Source organism: Danio rerio, chromosome 17, assembly GCF_049306965.1.
Source record: "Danio rerio strain Tuebingen ecotype United States chromosome 17, GRCz12tu, whole genome shotgun sequence".
In the NCBI taxonomy this organism is placed as follows: Eukaryota; Metazoa; Chordata; class Actinopteri; order Cypriniformes; family Danionidae; genus Danio; species Danio rerio.
Genome location: NC_133192.1, coordinates 31,111,856 through 31,128,047, shown reverse-complemented (window position 1 = coordinate 31,128,047; position 16,192 = coordinate 31,111,856). Strand labels below are relative to the sequence as shown.

Here is a 16,192-nt window from a genome sequence, read left to right as displayed (position 1 = left end):
CTAGTAGCAAAGAATTCTGGCCCAGATTTGGCAAAAAGCTGGCACAGCAGGCATTCATCCGGCACTGGCATACAGCATGTGGGCCAAACATGGCCCGGGTTTGGCAGAGGTGGCACCGTTTTTAAGGCGGCACACAAGATTTAGGCCAGATGAAAAACGTAGTATTTGGCCCAGATTTAAAAATTTGATAAGTGGGCCATGTGAGTTTGGCCAGTCTTGACCCACATTTAAAATAAACTAAAATCATTTTTGAGTAAAGAAAAAAAAATTCTACCAATCAGGTCACTTTGAGAAAAAGCGTGCCCATAGTGTGCCTACAGCGCATCACTCCATGGGTTTATCAATTTCATTGCAATCGTGACACACCAACCTATCTGGCCCAGTTCAGGCCCAGTTATGAGTTATTAACTTGGCTAAGACTTGGCCCAGATATGGTCTGTGTTTGGCCCTTGTCTGTAAGCCAGATTTGGTCCAGTCATGTACCGTAATTCACTGCGGCATGTGGGCCAAGCAAAACCTGATTGTGTGGGCCAGAGCTGGGCCAGAGAAATTTTGCTATGTGGGGTGCCATTATTCATTTTTGCAGCAGTTTAAAAGTCCTGAGAAAGACTCCACAGCAGAATATTCAGATTTGAATTGGAGTTGAGTAATCTCTTAGAAAGGAGGAGTTTAGAGCGACTAGATCCTTGAACGAACCATTTCAGACGCTGTGAGAAATTAGCTGATGCGGCAATCTGTATTATGTTAATGTTTTTTTATACCTTGTATAAATGTCAAATTATTTCAGCAGACCTCAGTGACAAGTTAGGAACATTTAAAATATCTCCATAGTCGTTTTTTACTGAACTAGGATGATTTTAAAAGGCTCTGATGAATGTGAAGTTCTGTATTAAATTTTTTGAAAAATGTCTTTGGTTGCGAGTGCCTCTTTTTATTTTGTTTTATATCCGAAGAGATTATGAAACAAATTATCTTGAACAACACTGCAAACAGTTTGAAATAAACAAGTATTGCATTTCATAGGCCACAAACACGGCTTCATCCCGCAGAGAAATCCTGTGTCTTCAGTCTTTATTTAGATGGGAGCCCTGGAGAATTGATTTAGAGGAGATGCTTATTAAGCAGAGAAAGAATAGGTGGCTAGTGTTACAGCGCAGAATGACAGTTCCTGAAAAACGGAAACTGGGAATTAGCATAAACATGTGAGGGATTGTTTATGTGGGATAAATTTTCACCACAAGTGCTTCACAGGAAGGAGCCCATCCAGGCTTTCTCTTTTATTCGTAGAGAAGACAGCTGAAGCTCTATTTAGTGTTTCTGTCAACTTCCTCACGGTATTTTGACACTTGGAGGGAGATGTATTTTACTATTTTTATAGCTAGCCATGTTTTTTGTCTGACGAGATGCACTTGAGTTAGCGGATTTCCTTGTCAAAGGTTGTGTTAAGAGGACAACCCAACAGCTGTTTGAAGCAAGTCAGAGGGAAATCAAAAGGAAAGAGATATTAAATTAATAAATAAAATTGAATTATAATCTTAAGTTTGTTGTTTGGGTATTTCTCTGCAAAATATGTATTGTGTTGTCCTCAATTTAACAAATTGCTTTAATCAGACATTAATAACCTGTAGGAATGCAATATTGCAACAAAAATAATATTAGTAATTATTGCTTTTAATATTGTAACATGATTAATAATATTAATTAATATGATAGACAAGTATGAGTCCAATATATTATGTAATTTTAGTCTAATTTTGTCACAATTTTTTTGCATTTTTTTAAAATTAATTAATTTTTCTTTTTAGACATGCATAAAACAAAAATACAAACAACATAAAATGCCTGACACAAAACATCACTGCATATGCAAAAATTTACATAGGGCAAAGGCCATAAACTATTATGTTACAAATAATACAAGATGGCGGGAACAGTGAGAAGTTTGATGAAAACAGAACATGCATGAATAAATGTCTATACGAAAATTGTCATTCCAAATTTCAAAATGTCAAACAAAGCAAGGTTTATAATGTCCAAATATGGTGACCAAGTGCGAATAAATGTTTAAGTTTTGGATTGAATGCCATCCTTTCATGGAAGAGGGTTTATCATTGATCCTGACATCTAAATGTTTTTCCTGACAGCAATAGTTAACTGGCTGAACAATCGCTGTTCATACTTGTCCCTAAATAGTTTGCAAGGAAAACCCAGGAGAAGGGATAGAAGGTCTAGATGTCCAGACCAAAAATGTTGTTTATTTGAGCTACAATTTTGCACCAATAGACCTGAATCACCTAACAGTCGCAGATGCAATGAATATAATCCCCAATATTTAGTTTGCATTTAAGACGTAGAGGTGAATGGGTTGTAATGTATTTATGTCTTAAATGAGGTGTGATATAAATTTAAATTTAGCAATATTTTTAAATCAGCACTTTCCCAAAAATTCCCTATAATCACTGAACCTTACATAATTGTGCATTTTGCTGTTCTCTTCTGTCAATTAACATTACATTTATAAGCTTGAGACAAAACGTGTGTTGTGCATTTCTAATAATAATTTCTCTTTTTAATTGCAACAGTAATTTTAGTTTAGCTTAACATTTGCAATTTTTTGCCCATTTTAATTTGAGGCATTTTTAATTTGTTCCACAAGCATCATCATCATCATCATCATCATCATCATCATCATCATCATTGATATTATCATGATTAGTGGTATTACATTTTTGTTGTTTGCTGCTAGTTATATGCTTGAAATAATAAATTATATTTGCTTAAATTTATAATTTATAATAATGCAAATATGCATTTTTGCTGTAACGCAGGACAAAACTGCTGGTAAAGAAAGAGTTGTATTGTTTTGATGAATTGTTTGCTCTGCTCCACAGTGCCAGAGTACATGGCCCCTCCTCAAGTGTCCGCTGTGTCCTCGTCCTCCCTCAGAGTGAGCTGGGAGACGCCACGGGACAAAGACGTCAGGGGCGAAGTGACTGAGTATAGAGTCAACCTTCACCAAGAACAAATGTCCAACCCATACGCTCCACCTATAGTAACACAGGTATCTATTCCAGAACATTCAACTTCAATCTTGATAGAAAAGGGCCACTGCTGGAACATCTGATCTGTTGACACGAATCTGAAACACTGGTCTGTCCCTATATTGTCCTGTACTTTGCTTCATGCATCACAAATAACACATTTATTTCTCAGATTTTTTAAAGATTTGTGATTTTCACAGTGTTTTCTTTTCTGATGTTTTTGCTAGTTTGAGGAAGAAAAAAAAAAAAAAAAAAAAAAAATATATATATATATATATATATATATATATATATATATATATATATATATATATATATATATATATATATATATATATATACATATACGGCCCCTACTCAAATGTTCGTATATAGGGAATTTTATATATTTTATATATATATATAAAACTTGCAATATTAAAAATAGTTCTTTAACTTTTAAAAACTTAAATTCTATTGTATGCTTGTTTTTAATTTCTCTTTTTTTATCCTTTATTAAAATCAATAAATAAATTATTATCTTTGTTTTATTTAATTTTATTTTTTTGGGTTGTTTAACCCTGTTTTGGATCAAATATGGGCAAACCTACAGTGGCCGAGAGAGCTTATTGTGCTGCAATTTTAGAAAACATGCAATTACAAAATACATCAGCAAATTAAGAAACGATCTTTATCAGTTTGACAGCACACTAGTTGCAAATTTCCAGAACACAAACAACTGAAGAAACGCACTGCATTTTTTCACAACACTTGCAAATATTCACATACCACAACGGAAATGTTTCAAAGGAATCCAAATACATGACGGACCCTGCTGAGATATGAATGTATTACACCGTGACTGTTGCTCAGTGAAGCTGTTGGTGGTCTTTAAAAGTTATTTTTTTATTTTAATATCCTGATTACACGATTCCATTGTCTTTTTTTAAATTATTAGCCTAAATAAACTGATGATTAAATGTGAAACGTTGTTTTAATAATATGCAGCATGTTTAATAAATGCAGCATGTTTATTCAGTTGTTTGTGTTGTGACAATGCAGCATGTTTTTTCAGTTGTTTGCGTTGTGACAAAATGCAGCGTGTTTCCTCAGTTGTTTGTGTTGTGAGAATTTGCAACATGTGTGCTGTCTAACTGATAAAGATCGTTACTGAATTTGCTGGTGTTTTTTTTGTAATTGCTTGTGTTTTTTTGAATTGCAGCACATTAAGCTCTCTCGGCCACTGTTCAAACCCACTTGGTGGTTTCAACATATAATTAAAAAACAAAGTAACCCAAAAGTTGGGTTTGTCTATATGTGACCTAAGATTGGGTAAAAAAAAGCCTTGCATTTTACAGTGCAGTGACCTTAATTTTCGTCCAGTTTCATATTTCCATAGGTGGAGGCTTGTGTCCCAGTATGCATGGGATGTGGGCTGAACTGTCCAAAAAGGTCTCCTCTATTACTCATGTGAATCTTGGTGTTTCTTTTTCTTTGGTTCGGGTAGCAAACCTTTAAAGGTTAAAGTAGTGTCGTCTCCTGCATGTTATTCTGTATTTAAAGCGCCATTTTCCATATCAGGATCACCTTTCCTGTCGTGGTAAATGTTTCAAGGATGTTTTTGGAGATTACTTTTCCTGAACAATCCACTTTTTAATTGGATTCCATTATCTTAGATTTTAATTAGTTTGATAAGTGTATGTTAGCATTGATGATGTTTTCCATCAGTAACCTGCAGATACGCACTTTTCTATTAAATATGTCAGGTCAGGCAGGTTTTGAAGGTGTGATCTGTGTGGTGTGTGTCTACATGTGTACATTTTATGAGCGGTTGTAAGAACTAGTCTGTGTTTCTTGAACGGAAAGCGCTCCCATTTGTATGATTAGTAGCGGAAATGTTGCCTGCATACTTGCTGTGTATTATTCTGTAGTTGTTCAGCTGTCTTCAAAGAGGGGCGTTTATTTACATTATTCGGAATTGCTCACATTATTCTGTATTAATCTGCTTCATTGTACAATGTGCTGTCTACTGTGAGCAATTAAAATATATATTCAGCTAATATGTGATTTCAGATCAGTCTGTTTCAAGAAGTGCCTCAAACAATGCATCTTACAAATCATTTGTCATATATGCACAAAATATATTTTTATTTTTAGTAGGTGGCTAATTAGATGTGTCTCATTTTTTCTGAAAAGTAGTCACAGCTGTTGAAATATTTAAAGGGTCACGAAACACAAACACATTTTTTGAGATGTTGACAGGCATATATATACTGTTAAAAACACTATTAGGACACAAAAAAGTGAAAATTGGGGGTTTTTGCGTTATTTCGAGCAAATTCCATTTTAAAATTTAAAAAAATATTTTGAAGCTATGTCTCTGCGATGAGATCATTGTGTAAAATTCAGCGTGGAGACTGGATGTCTGTACCAGCGGATATAATGTGACTTTTGAGTTTTCATCATTAATTTATGAGAAAGACTTGGTTCAAACCAATCAGCGCGCTCTATTGTTAATGAGGTGCAACTTCATTAACATTCATAATATAGCTTCGAAGACTGTTTTTACCTGTTACAGTGTTCAGACGGCAGAGAGACGCATTGTTGTGTTTCCAATCGTAATTACAGCAAGTGGAAGAAGAAGCATTGTTCTGAGACATGGGTTGTCAGTGTTGCATTTATAAATGTGCCGCAATGAAGGTTTTGTTTTCATTTCCCCGTGATGAGGGCATCGCTGCGTGTGAGCCCACATATGTAGAGTACAGTGTGGTATGCTAACATGCAGCAAAAATATGGTAAAAAGCAAGCAGAAATTATTGTAACATTCATTTTAAATATCAAGCCTAAATTAACTTATTCAATGCAAATCTCAAATACTACTCAAATAATCACATATTGGTGATGTTAATCGCTTTGCAATAAAAGCTGCAGCCTGCTGGGAAAGATTAATTAAATCATAATGTAATCACAAATTAATATGTGGGTTATATGTATATATGTAATACTTACAAATACTGTACATAAATTATTTACATAGATATTTAAATGTGCATATATAATTTGTATCATTGTATAATAACATATACATATAATATTTTCTAAGATATATGCATGCGTGTATTTATAATATTCATTCATTCATTTTCTTTATGGCTTTGTCCCTTTATTAATCTGGGGTCGCCACAGCGAAATGAACCGCCAACTTATACAGCAAATGTTTTATGCAGTGTATTCCCTTCCAGCTGCAACCCATCACTGGGAAACATCCATACACACTCATTCACACACACACTATGGACAATTTAGCTTACCCAGTTAACCTCTACCACATATCTTTGCACTTGTGGGGGAAACCGGAGCACCCGGAAGAAACCTATGCGAACACGGGGAGAACATGCAAACTCCACAAAGAAATGCCATCTGACTCGAACCAGTGACCTTCTTGCTGTGAGGCGATTGTGCTACCCATTGTGCCACCATGTTGCCCGTATTTATAATATACACGTATATAAAAATATACAGTACACACTTATATAAATACTAACCTTTATTTTGGATGCAATTAATCTTTGCTCAACACTAATATATAGTTTATGCTATATATAAATGCTGAGCAAATATATAGTTTTTTTCTGTATGCTGTGTAACTGTATGCTAGTGTAAATACCTATAATTGTTTTAATCTAGAAGAAAAAGTAGCATGATTGTTAATAGTTATTATGAGAAGTGTAGCATAAGAGGCTACAGCTTTACTTTGTTATATAATCAAATGGGAGAGAGCAAGAAATGTAGAGGAGAGCGGTGGACGATTAAATTCTATCTTCCTTTGTCCATTCAGTAAAATGGTTTCTATGCAAACAATTAGACTCTGGCTCTGACATGTTAAAATGTCTGTATGTGTCAATATTAATATGTTAGTATATTCAGCACATGCGTTTTGATGTTTTAGGTACTGTACAGTGGGTCAGCACAGGAGCATAGCTACACTGCGGGAGGACTGAAGGCCTATGAGGAGTACAGTTTCACGGTGACCGTCTGCAACAGACAGGGCTGTGTGAGCAGTTCACCTGCGTCAGGGCGAACTCTGCCCTCAGGTCAGTACTATCACTAGTATCCATGTCCAAGGTAAAGAGATTTACTCACTATTTACTCACCCTCAAGTGGTTCCAAACCTTTTACGATTTTCTCTATTTTGTTGAACACAAAAGAAGATATTTTGAGGAATTATCTCCTTTTTTTACCCTAAAGGCAAAGTTGTAAGGGTTTTTTTTTCTTTCATTTAAATGTTTCAAATGTTATTTTATTTTGTGTGTGTGTGTGCATTTTTAAAACTTACAGACCAATAAGTTCAAACTGAAGAAACTGTAAGTGTGAATGAAAAAGTAAATACTCACTATTAATATTTGATTGTATTAAATATAACATTTTTGTCTCCTGACCTTTATCAGACATTTGTACACTAAAAATTACAATATATTTAAGAAAACAAAAATGAAAGCTTCATCATTTTATCGCTTGGGTGATAAATTAGGAACATAATCCAGAACAATTCTATTCAGTAATCCATAATGCTTCATAATTTAATCCCAATTGCATTTTTTATTAAGATGTTATTTGTTCTAGATTATGTCCTTACATACTTTATTTATGTTTTGACATTTAGATTTCACAAATGCTCTTTAAAAGATTAGATTCTTAACATTTCTAGGTATATAAAATGATTTAAATAATGTGAGGCAGATACATGTGAGCTATATAGACACATTGTTTCTTAAAATATGTTCAATGATTGATTCATTCATTCATTTTCCTATACTGTACAAACCATTTGAAATTGTCTTTTATAGTAGGAAAAAATACCATGTAAGTCAATGGTTTACAACATTCTTTGACATTTCTCAAACAGATATGGAACAATTGGAGGATGAGCAAATGATGACAGCATTTTTTATTTTGGGGCACACATTTGATGTTAATTTAAAGGGCCAGTTCACTCAAAAATGAAAATGTACTCACAATGTATTCTTTCCCAAGTAATTTCAAACCTTTATGAGTTTCTTTTTTATGTTGAACACAAAATATGATATTTCCAAGAGAGCTGAAAAACTGTTATCATTGACTTCAATAGTAGGGAAAAACAAATACAATGGCAGCCAATGGATACAGGTCTTCAGCTTTCTTTAAACTATCTTCTTTTGTGTTCAGTGGAATAAAAAAGTCAAAGAGGCTATAAACAAGTGAACGGTGAGTAAATGATGACAGCATTTTCAATTTTGGGTGAACTATCCCTGTGTTCCTAACGTCATGTTTACTTGATACTGACTGGTTTACAATTCTTCATTAGCAAAAGTTCATCCCCAATGTCCTGCTTTTTTATAATGTAGTACACACACTCTATGCATCTGCGAGAACTCGGCATCCAATTACGTGTGTGAGATTCGATATATGTTGTCAGCGAACGGAGTAAAACCTGAATTGGTGTTAATTCTCATGTTAATATTAATGAAGTCCCTTTAATGGGAAGTGTCTGTCATTGCTCATAGTCAGTTTGTTGAATAGGTCTCTCTCGGTGAGGGCCATGCCAGACCAGCTTTAATTGTGTACGTACGTAAACGACATTGGTGAACTGGAGCACATACGGTCTGCCCTGCTCTCAATTCAGAGAGGAAGTCGTTTATCTCAAAGGAATACAAACTAAAGCTATTTTAGATTCACTCTCAGGTTATCTCTATTATTTTCATACTTTAAAATTGATGAATTTTGAATCATGAAGCAGTCTGAGGAAAGAAGGTTCGTTCTTTTACACAATTTCTGAAAGTGTGTCATCAAGAACACCATTTTATTTTTTATCAGCCTTTTCTGCCGGCGCTCTCTCTCTCTCTCTCTCTCTCTCTCTCTCTCTCTCTCTCTCTCTCTCTCTCTCTCTCTCTCTCTCTCTCCCCATTTCTTTCTGTCTCTCACTCTCTCTCATTCCTACAATTTATATTGTGGGTGCAGATTGTATTTGTATTTATGTATATATTTATACATAAATACAAATATATATTTATATATATTTTTTTAATATTTCACAGGATTTTAACAGGATTTACTATTATATTCTTCTGGTAAAAAGTCTTCAGGCATTTTTTATTATTAACCCACTTTAAGATGACTTTTTTCTTGATTGGCTACAGAACAAACCACTGTTGTCCAATGACTTCCCTATTAATTAACTTGCGTAGTTAACCTAATTAACCTAGTCAAGTTTTTAAATGGGCTTTAAGGTAAATATTAGTAACTTGCAAAAAAAATCTGTATTAAAATTTCATGTATTGTGATTGAGGCGAAGAAAAGAAATTGATTATTAGAAATTAGTTATTAAAAATGTGTTGAGTTCTCTTCATTAAAAAAAAGCATTTTAAATTATTATACATTACACATTATATATATATATATATATATATATATATATATATATATATATATATATATATATATATATATATATATATATATATATATTTGTTTATATGTATGTATGTATGTATGTGTATATTTTATGTGTAGCATAAATGTATATATATATGTATGTATATATGTATGTGTAGCATTTTAAATTATTATACATTACACATTATATATATATATATATATATATATATATATATATATATATATATATATATATATATATATATATATTTGTTTATATGTATGTATGTATGTATGTATGTGTGTATATATAAATATATATATATATATATATATTGTATTGTGTGTATATATATATATGTGTGTGTATACACACACACACACACACACATACACACACACACACACACACACACACTCACTCAGTGGCCACTTTATTAGGTACACTTGTACAACTGCTTGTACATGACAGCAACTCAATGCAATTAAGCATGTAGACATGGTCAAGACGATCTGCTGCAGTTCAAACCGAGCATTAGATTAGGAAAGAAAGGTGATTTAAGTGACTTTGAACGTCACATGATTGTTGGTGCCAGACGTGCTGAGTATTTCAGAAACTGCTGATCTACTGGGATTTTCACGCACAACCATCTCTAGGGTTTACAGAGAATGGTCAGAAAAAGAGAAACTATCCAGTGAGTGGCAGTTCTGTGGGCGCAAATGCCTTGTTGATGCCAGAGGTCAGAGGAGAATGGGCAGACTGGTTCGAGCTGATAGAAAGAGCAACAGTACTGAAATTAATACTCGTTACAACTGAGGTATGCAAAATAGCATCTCTGAACACACAACACGTAGATCTTTTAAGCGGCTGGGCTACTGCAGCAGAAGACCATACCGAGTGCCACTCCGGTCAGCTAAGAACAGGAAACTGAGGCTACAATTCACACTGGTTCTCGAAAACTGGACAATTGAAGTTTGAAAAAAAGTTGCCTGGAATGATGAGTCTTAATTTCTGCTGCAACATTCAGATGGTAGGATCAAAATTTGGCGTCAACAACATGAAAGCATGTATACATCCTGCCTTGTATCAACGGTTCAGGATGGTGTTGGTGGTGTAATGGTGTGAGAGGAATTTTCTTGGCACACTTTGAGCCCATAAGTACCAATTGACCATTTTGTCAATGCCACAGCTTACCTGAGTATTGTTGCTGACCATATCCATCTGCAAGACCGCAGTGTACCTATCTTCTGATGCTACTTCCAGAAGGATGTCATAAAGCGCGAATCATCTCAGACTGGTTTCTTGAACACAACAATGAGTTCAGTGTACTCAAATGGCTTCCACATTCACCAGATTTCAATCCAGTAGAGCACCTTTCAGATGTGGTGGAATAGAAAATTCGCATCATGGATGTGCAGCCAGCAAATCTGCTGCAACTGCAAGATGCTATCATGTCAATATGGACCAAAATCTCTGAGGAATATTTCCAGTACCTTGTTGAATCTATGCCACAAAGGATTAATGCAGTTCTGAAGGCAAAAGTGGGTCCAAGCCAGTGCTAGCAAGGTGAACCTAATAAAGTGGCCGGTGAGTGTATATGTAAAATGTTCTGCTTAAATGGAAATAATCTTTTTTGAATGACCAGTTCTGATATACAAGGTAGCTGTTTTCATAAATCAAGATTACTCAAAATGAAACGTGAATTACAATGTTAAGAAATCTCTAAAAACTATAACAGAGTTTCGTAATTGAAGGTTTTGATAACCTGACACACAACTGTGTGAATGTTGTTTTATTGCATTTCCATCCATCCATCCGTCCATCCATCCATCCATCCATCCATTCATTTATTTTGCAGTTCTGCAGTGTAACAGATTGGGAGTGGGACAAATATTGGGACAAATATAGCATTAACCCCATCCTGCACAATATACAGTTGAAGTCAGAATTATTAGCCCCCCTGTTTATTTTTGTGCAGATTTTTTTTCAACACATTTCTAAACATATTAGTTTTAATAACTCATCTCTAACTGATTTATTTTATCTTTGTCATGATGACAGTAAATAATATTTGACTAGATATTTTTCAAGACACTTCTATACAGCTTAAGGTGACATTTAAAGGCTTAACTATGTTAATTAGATTAACTAAGCAGGTTAGGGTTATTAGGCAAGTTATTGTATAACGATGGTTTGTTGTAGACTATCGAAATAAAATATAGCTTAAAAGGGCTGATAATTTTGTCCTTAAAATGATGTTTAAAAAAGTAAAAACTGCTTTTATTCTAGCCGAAATAAAACGAATAAGATTTTCTCTAGAAGAAAATATATTATCAGACATACTGTTAAAATTTCCTTGCTTTGTTAAACATCAGGAAAATAAAAAAAGAGAAAAATTAAAAAGGGGGCTAATAAATTTGACTTCAACGGTATTTGACAACTGGCCTGTTTTATTCTTTATATTATCAACTTAGCCTTCCCATATATGCCTTTTTTAATTATTTAGGAAGGAAACCTGTACTTACTGACAATGACTAATTTCCCTTTTCAATTCCTTCATTTGCCGTTTATTTTTCCATTTACACGTCAGCTCACGTGACGGCCTAATGAGTTAAACCAACCTCTCAGTCAGGATTCTCCACTCCGCTTCTTACTACTTCATTTGCGGCCCAAGCTGAGAAATTCATTGTGCGGCAGTAAAAACAATTTACTGTTAATTACAAGGAGAAAAATGTGCCGTAGCGCTCTCTCCGATTGCCATGAATCACCACACACTCCCGGAGATTTATAAGGAATATGTAAGTAGGATGAATTAGCAGGGTTTAATAACAGAGGCACAAATCATGCAGCCTTCAAGGGCCTTTAATTGATACAGTGGAATGTGATAGGCATGAATCAGTCAGGCTCGTAGCGCCGCTCTAACATATGGTCAGCTCAATATGCTGCAGTCGACAGAGCTGACGATGTCATCGGCTCTTCCATATGGCAGGAGATTTTTAACGATTTTCTTCTGTTTATATTGTTATTGCTTTTAAGGCTTTTTGTGCATTAGCATAGGGTGTCATTAGTTATGCTTAAAGGTTTGGTTCATGCAAAAAAATTACATTTTAGTTATAATCTTTGTACTCACTCTGATTTTAATGCTTTTCTTCTGTTTATATTGTTATTGCTTTTAAGTATTTTTATGCATTGTCATAGGGTGTCATTAGCTATGCTTAAAGGTTTGGTGCCTGCAAAAAAAAAAAGTTCAGTAATAATCTTTGTATTCACTCTGATTTTTTGTTTCCAATACTGCATGTCATTCTTTCATTTTTGGCCTACAAAAAAATGTAGGTAATTTCATACAGTGCAAGTGAATACCAAGCTCTATCAAGCTTTTAATAATGATGCAGAAGTGTCAAAGAATGGTCCCAGCAAACAGTATTTTTTATGCTTTTTATGAGACCTACAAAAGGGTTAGATGCAGGGTGCGAATTTCAGGGGTGTTTGGGGGGATTGACTCCCCTAATTAACACTTGATCCCTCCTGAAGGATGTCAAAACAAGATGCATTTGCGGACAGTTTAACATTAATCTGTATAATTAAAATAATAGATAATATAAATATACATTTGACCACCCCTTTAATGGTTAATCTGGAATTGGCTGAACTAGAGCCCCTAAAGATATTGTATTCACAAGACTTTGTTAAACACAATGTTCGTTTAACTTCATGAGAGATACAGTTGAAGTCAGAATTATTAGCCCCCCTGAATTATTAGCCCTCTTGTTTATTGTTTCCCCAATTTCTGTTTTACGGAGAGAAGATATTTTTCAACACATTTCTAAACATAATAGTTTTAATAACTCATTTCTAATAACTGATTTATTTGATCTTTTCCATGATGACTAGATATTTTTCAAGACACTTCTATACAGCTTAAAGTGACATTTAAAGGCTTAATCAGGTTAATTAGATTAACTAGGCATGATAGGGTAATTAGGCAAGTTATTGTATAACAATGCTTTGTTCTGTAGACTATTGAAAAAATATAGCTGAAAGGGGCTAATCATTTTGACCTTAAAATGGTATTTAAAAAATAAAAATAAAAAAACTGCTTTTATTATGGCTGAGTTAAAACAAATAAGACTTTCTCCTGAAGAAAAAGTATCTTTAGACTTACTCTGCAAATGTCCTTGCTCTGTTAAACATAATTTGGGAAATATTTAAAAAGAAAAAAAATATTCAAAGGGGGGCTAATAATTCTGACTTCAACTAGTTTCTTCCACAAATGGAAATTCTGCTGTTGTTTACTCCTTCACTTATCTTATTATGTCTTTCTTCTGTTCAAGCATGAACACAGTAGTATATATTTCATTTGTTTCCACCACAGGAGGTAATTTTAGATAAATTACACAAAACATACATTTTTGGATGAACTATCCATTGACAAAATGAATATATAATGAAAAACCCTATTCCCTACATATTCTTGTTATTATTATTGGCTGATCTAGAGCCCTGATATACATTTTGCTCACAAGATTTTGTTTTCTTGTAAAATAGATGTTTGTATCTGGATTTAGCCTGAAATAGTCAAATTGGACATAGTTTGTTTAACCTACGGTAACATCTGAGTAGCTAATCTGATAATTTTGTAGGTCAGAATACACTAAATGTTTCTCAAAAGGCTGAAAACCTAAATAAGCTTTCTTAATAAACTAGACGTAAATAAAAATAAATAGATAAATGACTGGAAGCATTTTTTACACAAACTAACTGAAACAGTTGAACCCCCCTCGTCATCAATGTATAATTTGTACTCTGGTCAGATGTAAAGCAAACCAAAATATGTTTTACAATTCATCAAATATGGTCTTGACTTGAAAGTCTTGAGTAATAGAAATCTGTTAATCTCTTAATAAGGACAACATAAACTATGACAAAGTGTGTTTGTGAAAACAGTGATGACATACTGTGTTAAATGCTTAATCTATAGGCACTAAAGGAACATATGTGAATAGATGCCTAGTGTTTAATGTATATATAAATTGGCATTGCTACTGTAGGTACTGGCCATTGGTACAGGAATTGCCATTTACAGGAAAATCTGTCTTTTTTTTTTTTTCTTCAAGTTATGATTGTCAGATTGACAGTTGATAGATGAATGAACTCACTAAAACACATTTACAATAGAGAAGTATACAGATTGTATTTTGCATCTGATTTTTACTACTCCATTATAAGGCAAATTTTAGTGAGCTGCAGTCTTATAAACAAGGTGAACAAAAACAACAATACACACAGTTTTGGTTTGTTTTTCACACATCTTTATCATATACTCCCTTAACCCTTATGCTGAATTAAACTATTCTGCTTATTATTGGTTTATATTTACTGACTTTATCTAAGAGTTATATATTAATTAAATTATCCTTTGTCATACAAAAAAAAAAAAAGAGTATGCAGCATTAAAATGACATATTGGTTAGAAAACAATGACTAATAAATAATACTGAGCTTTTGTGTGTACTATCCTTTTAAGGACATATTTTCTCATGCAAAATATTTGCATTTTTAATTTGATTTGTATATATTTTTTGTGTTCTTATATGTAGTTTATTTAATACTATTGTGTTGCTCTACCCCCCACCCCAATATGAAAGCTCATTTTTACGACCACTTAAGCTGAATCTCCAATTCATTAATATTCAGCTCCCACACAAGCTGCTCTTAATGTCCTTACACTCCTGCCGTACGTCTGAACAAACAGCACGCTGACTAACCCAACACAACCTGTTGTCTGGACCACTCAAGACGATGTCTCCCTCAAGCCTTGTTTTCGCCCACTTCTCTGCCAGGATTTAATGTTGATGATTGCAATTTATTTGAGCCTTACCTCCGTTTTATGACTGTCTGTATACACAATGCACATCACTATTACATCAATGCACTATTAGACAGAATTACCATCTGTTCAAACCGAGAAGTCAGCATCTGCTTTCTCCAAGTGGAATGACATCAAATTGCTTTAAATAGCACACCACTGAAAGGAACGGAGACACTTAAGTTATTCATATCTTTATAGCAGAACGGTTAAATCGCAGATTAATGTTTCTCATAGCTATAGAGCGCAGTAGTGGAAATATAAACACAGTTTGTTTCCAATCATTTGGAATTCACAAGTCAGATTTGTCTTTTAATTCACATTCTTTAAGGCGACATTTAATTGTTTTTGATTTATCTTTACTAATATGCGCCACGCTGTCAGTTTTCATTGAACTGGCTGGAAAGATATCAGCGAGCACAGTATTTGATATTTTGTTCCTGGTTGCGGTCAAGGTTTTGGTTCCATATAATCAATGAATATTACATTAATCAGCAAGGCAGAATGTGACAAAGATCAAAGAAATTTGTGCATGCATAGCAAGAGTGTAACTGTTTAAAATCATTGTGTACAATCCATTTAATTGTTTGCTGGCAAGCTGCCGTGATTGGTTCAAATGCATAACATCCACAATTTATAGCCCTGTCAGATGGAAGATTAATTTTAGGACTTTTTTTATTATTATTTTCTTATGTACCGTCCAAAAGTTTGGACTGTGCACAATTTATTTATTTATTTTTATGATTTGGAAATAAATCTCTCATGCTCCCTTGGGCAGTATATGCAGCTATGGGAGAAAACAGAAAGGAACAATTCATAGTTACAGTATGTGTTTGACCACTGCTGACATTTCTTCTAAATTTAAAATAAAATTGTTGTCATATAGAGCAT

General features: G+C 33.8%; 1 protein-coding gene across 2 annotated transcripts in view; it reads left to right on the top strand.

Annotated features, from left to right (window-relative positions):
- Window positions 1-16,192, top strand: part of ush2a (Usher syndrome 2A (autosomal recessive, mild)) — a 394,144-nt gene that overhangs the window by 95,782 nt on the left and 282,170 nt on the right. For both annotated transcript variants that reach the window (XM_009293147.5, XM_073928624.1), the window contains exons 19-20: window positions 2,892-3,061; window positions 6,970-7,114. In XM_009293147.5, coding sequence (XP_009291422.2) covers window positions 2,892-3,061; window positions 6,970-7,114 — 315 coding nt within the window. The remainder of the gene's footprint in view (window positions 1-2,891; window positions 3,062-6,969; window positions 7,115-16,192) is intronic.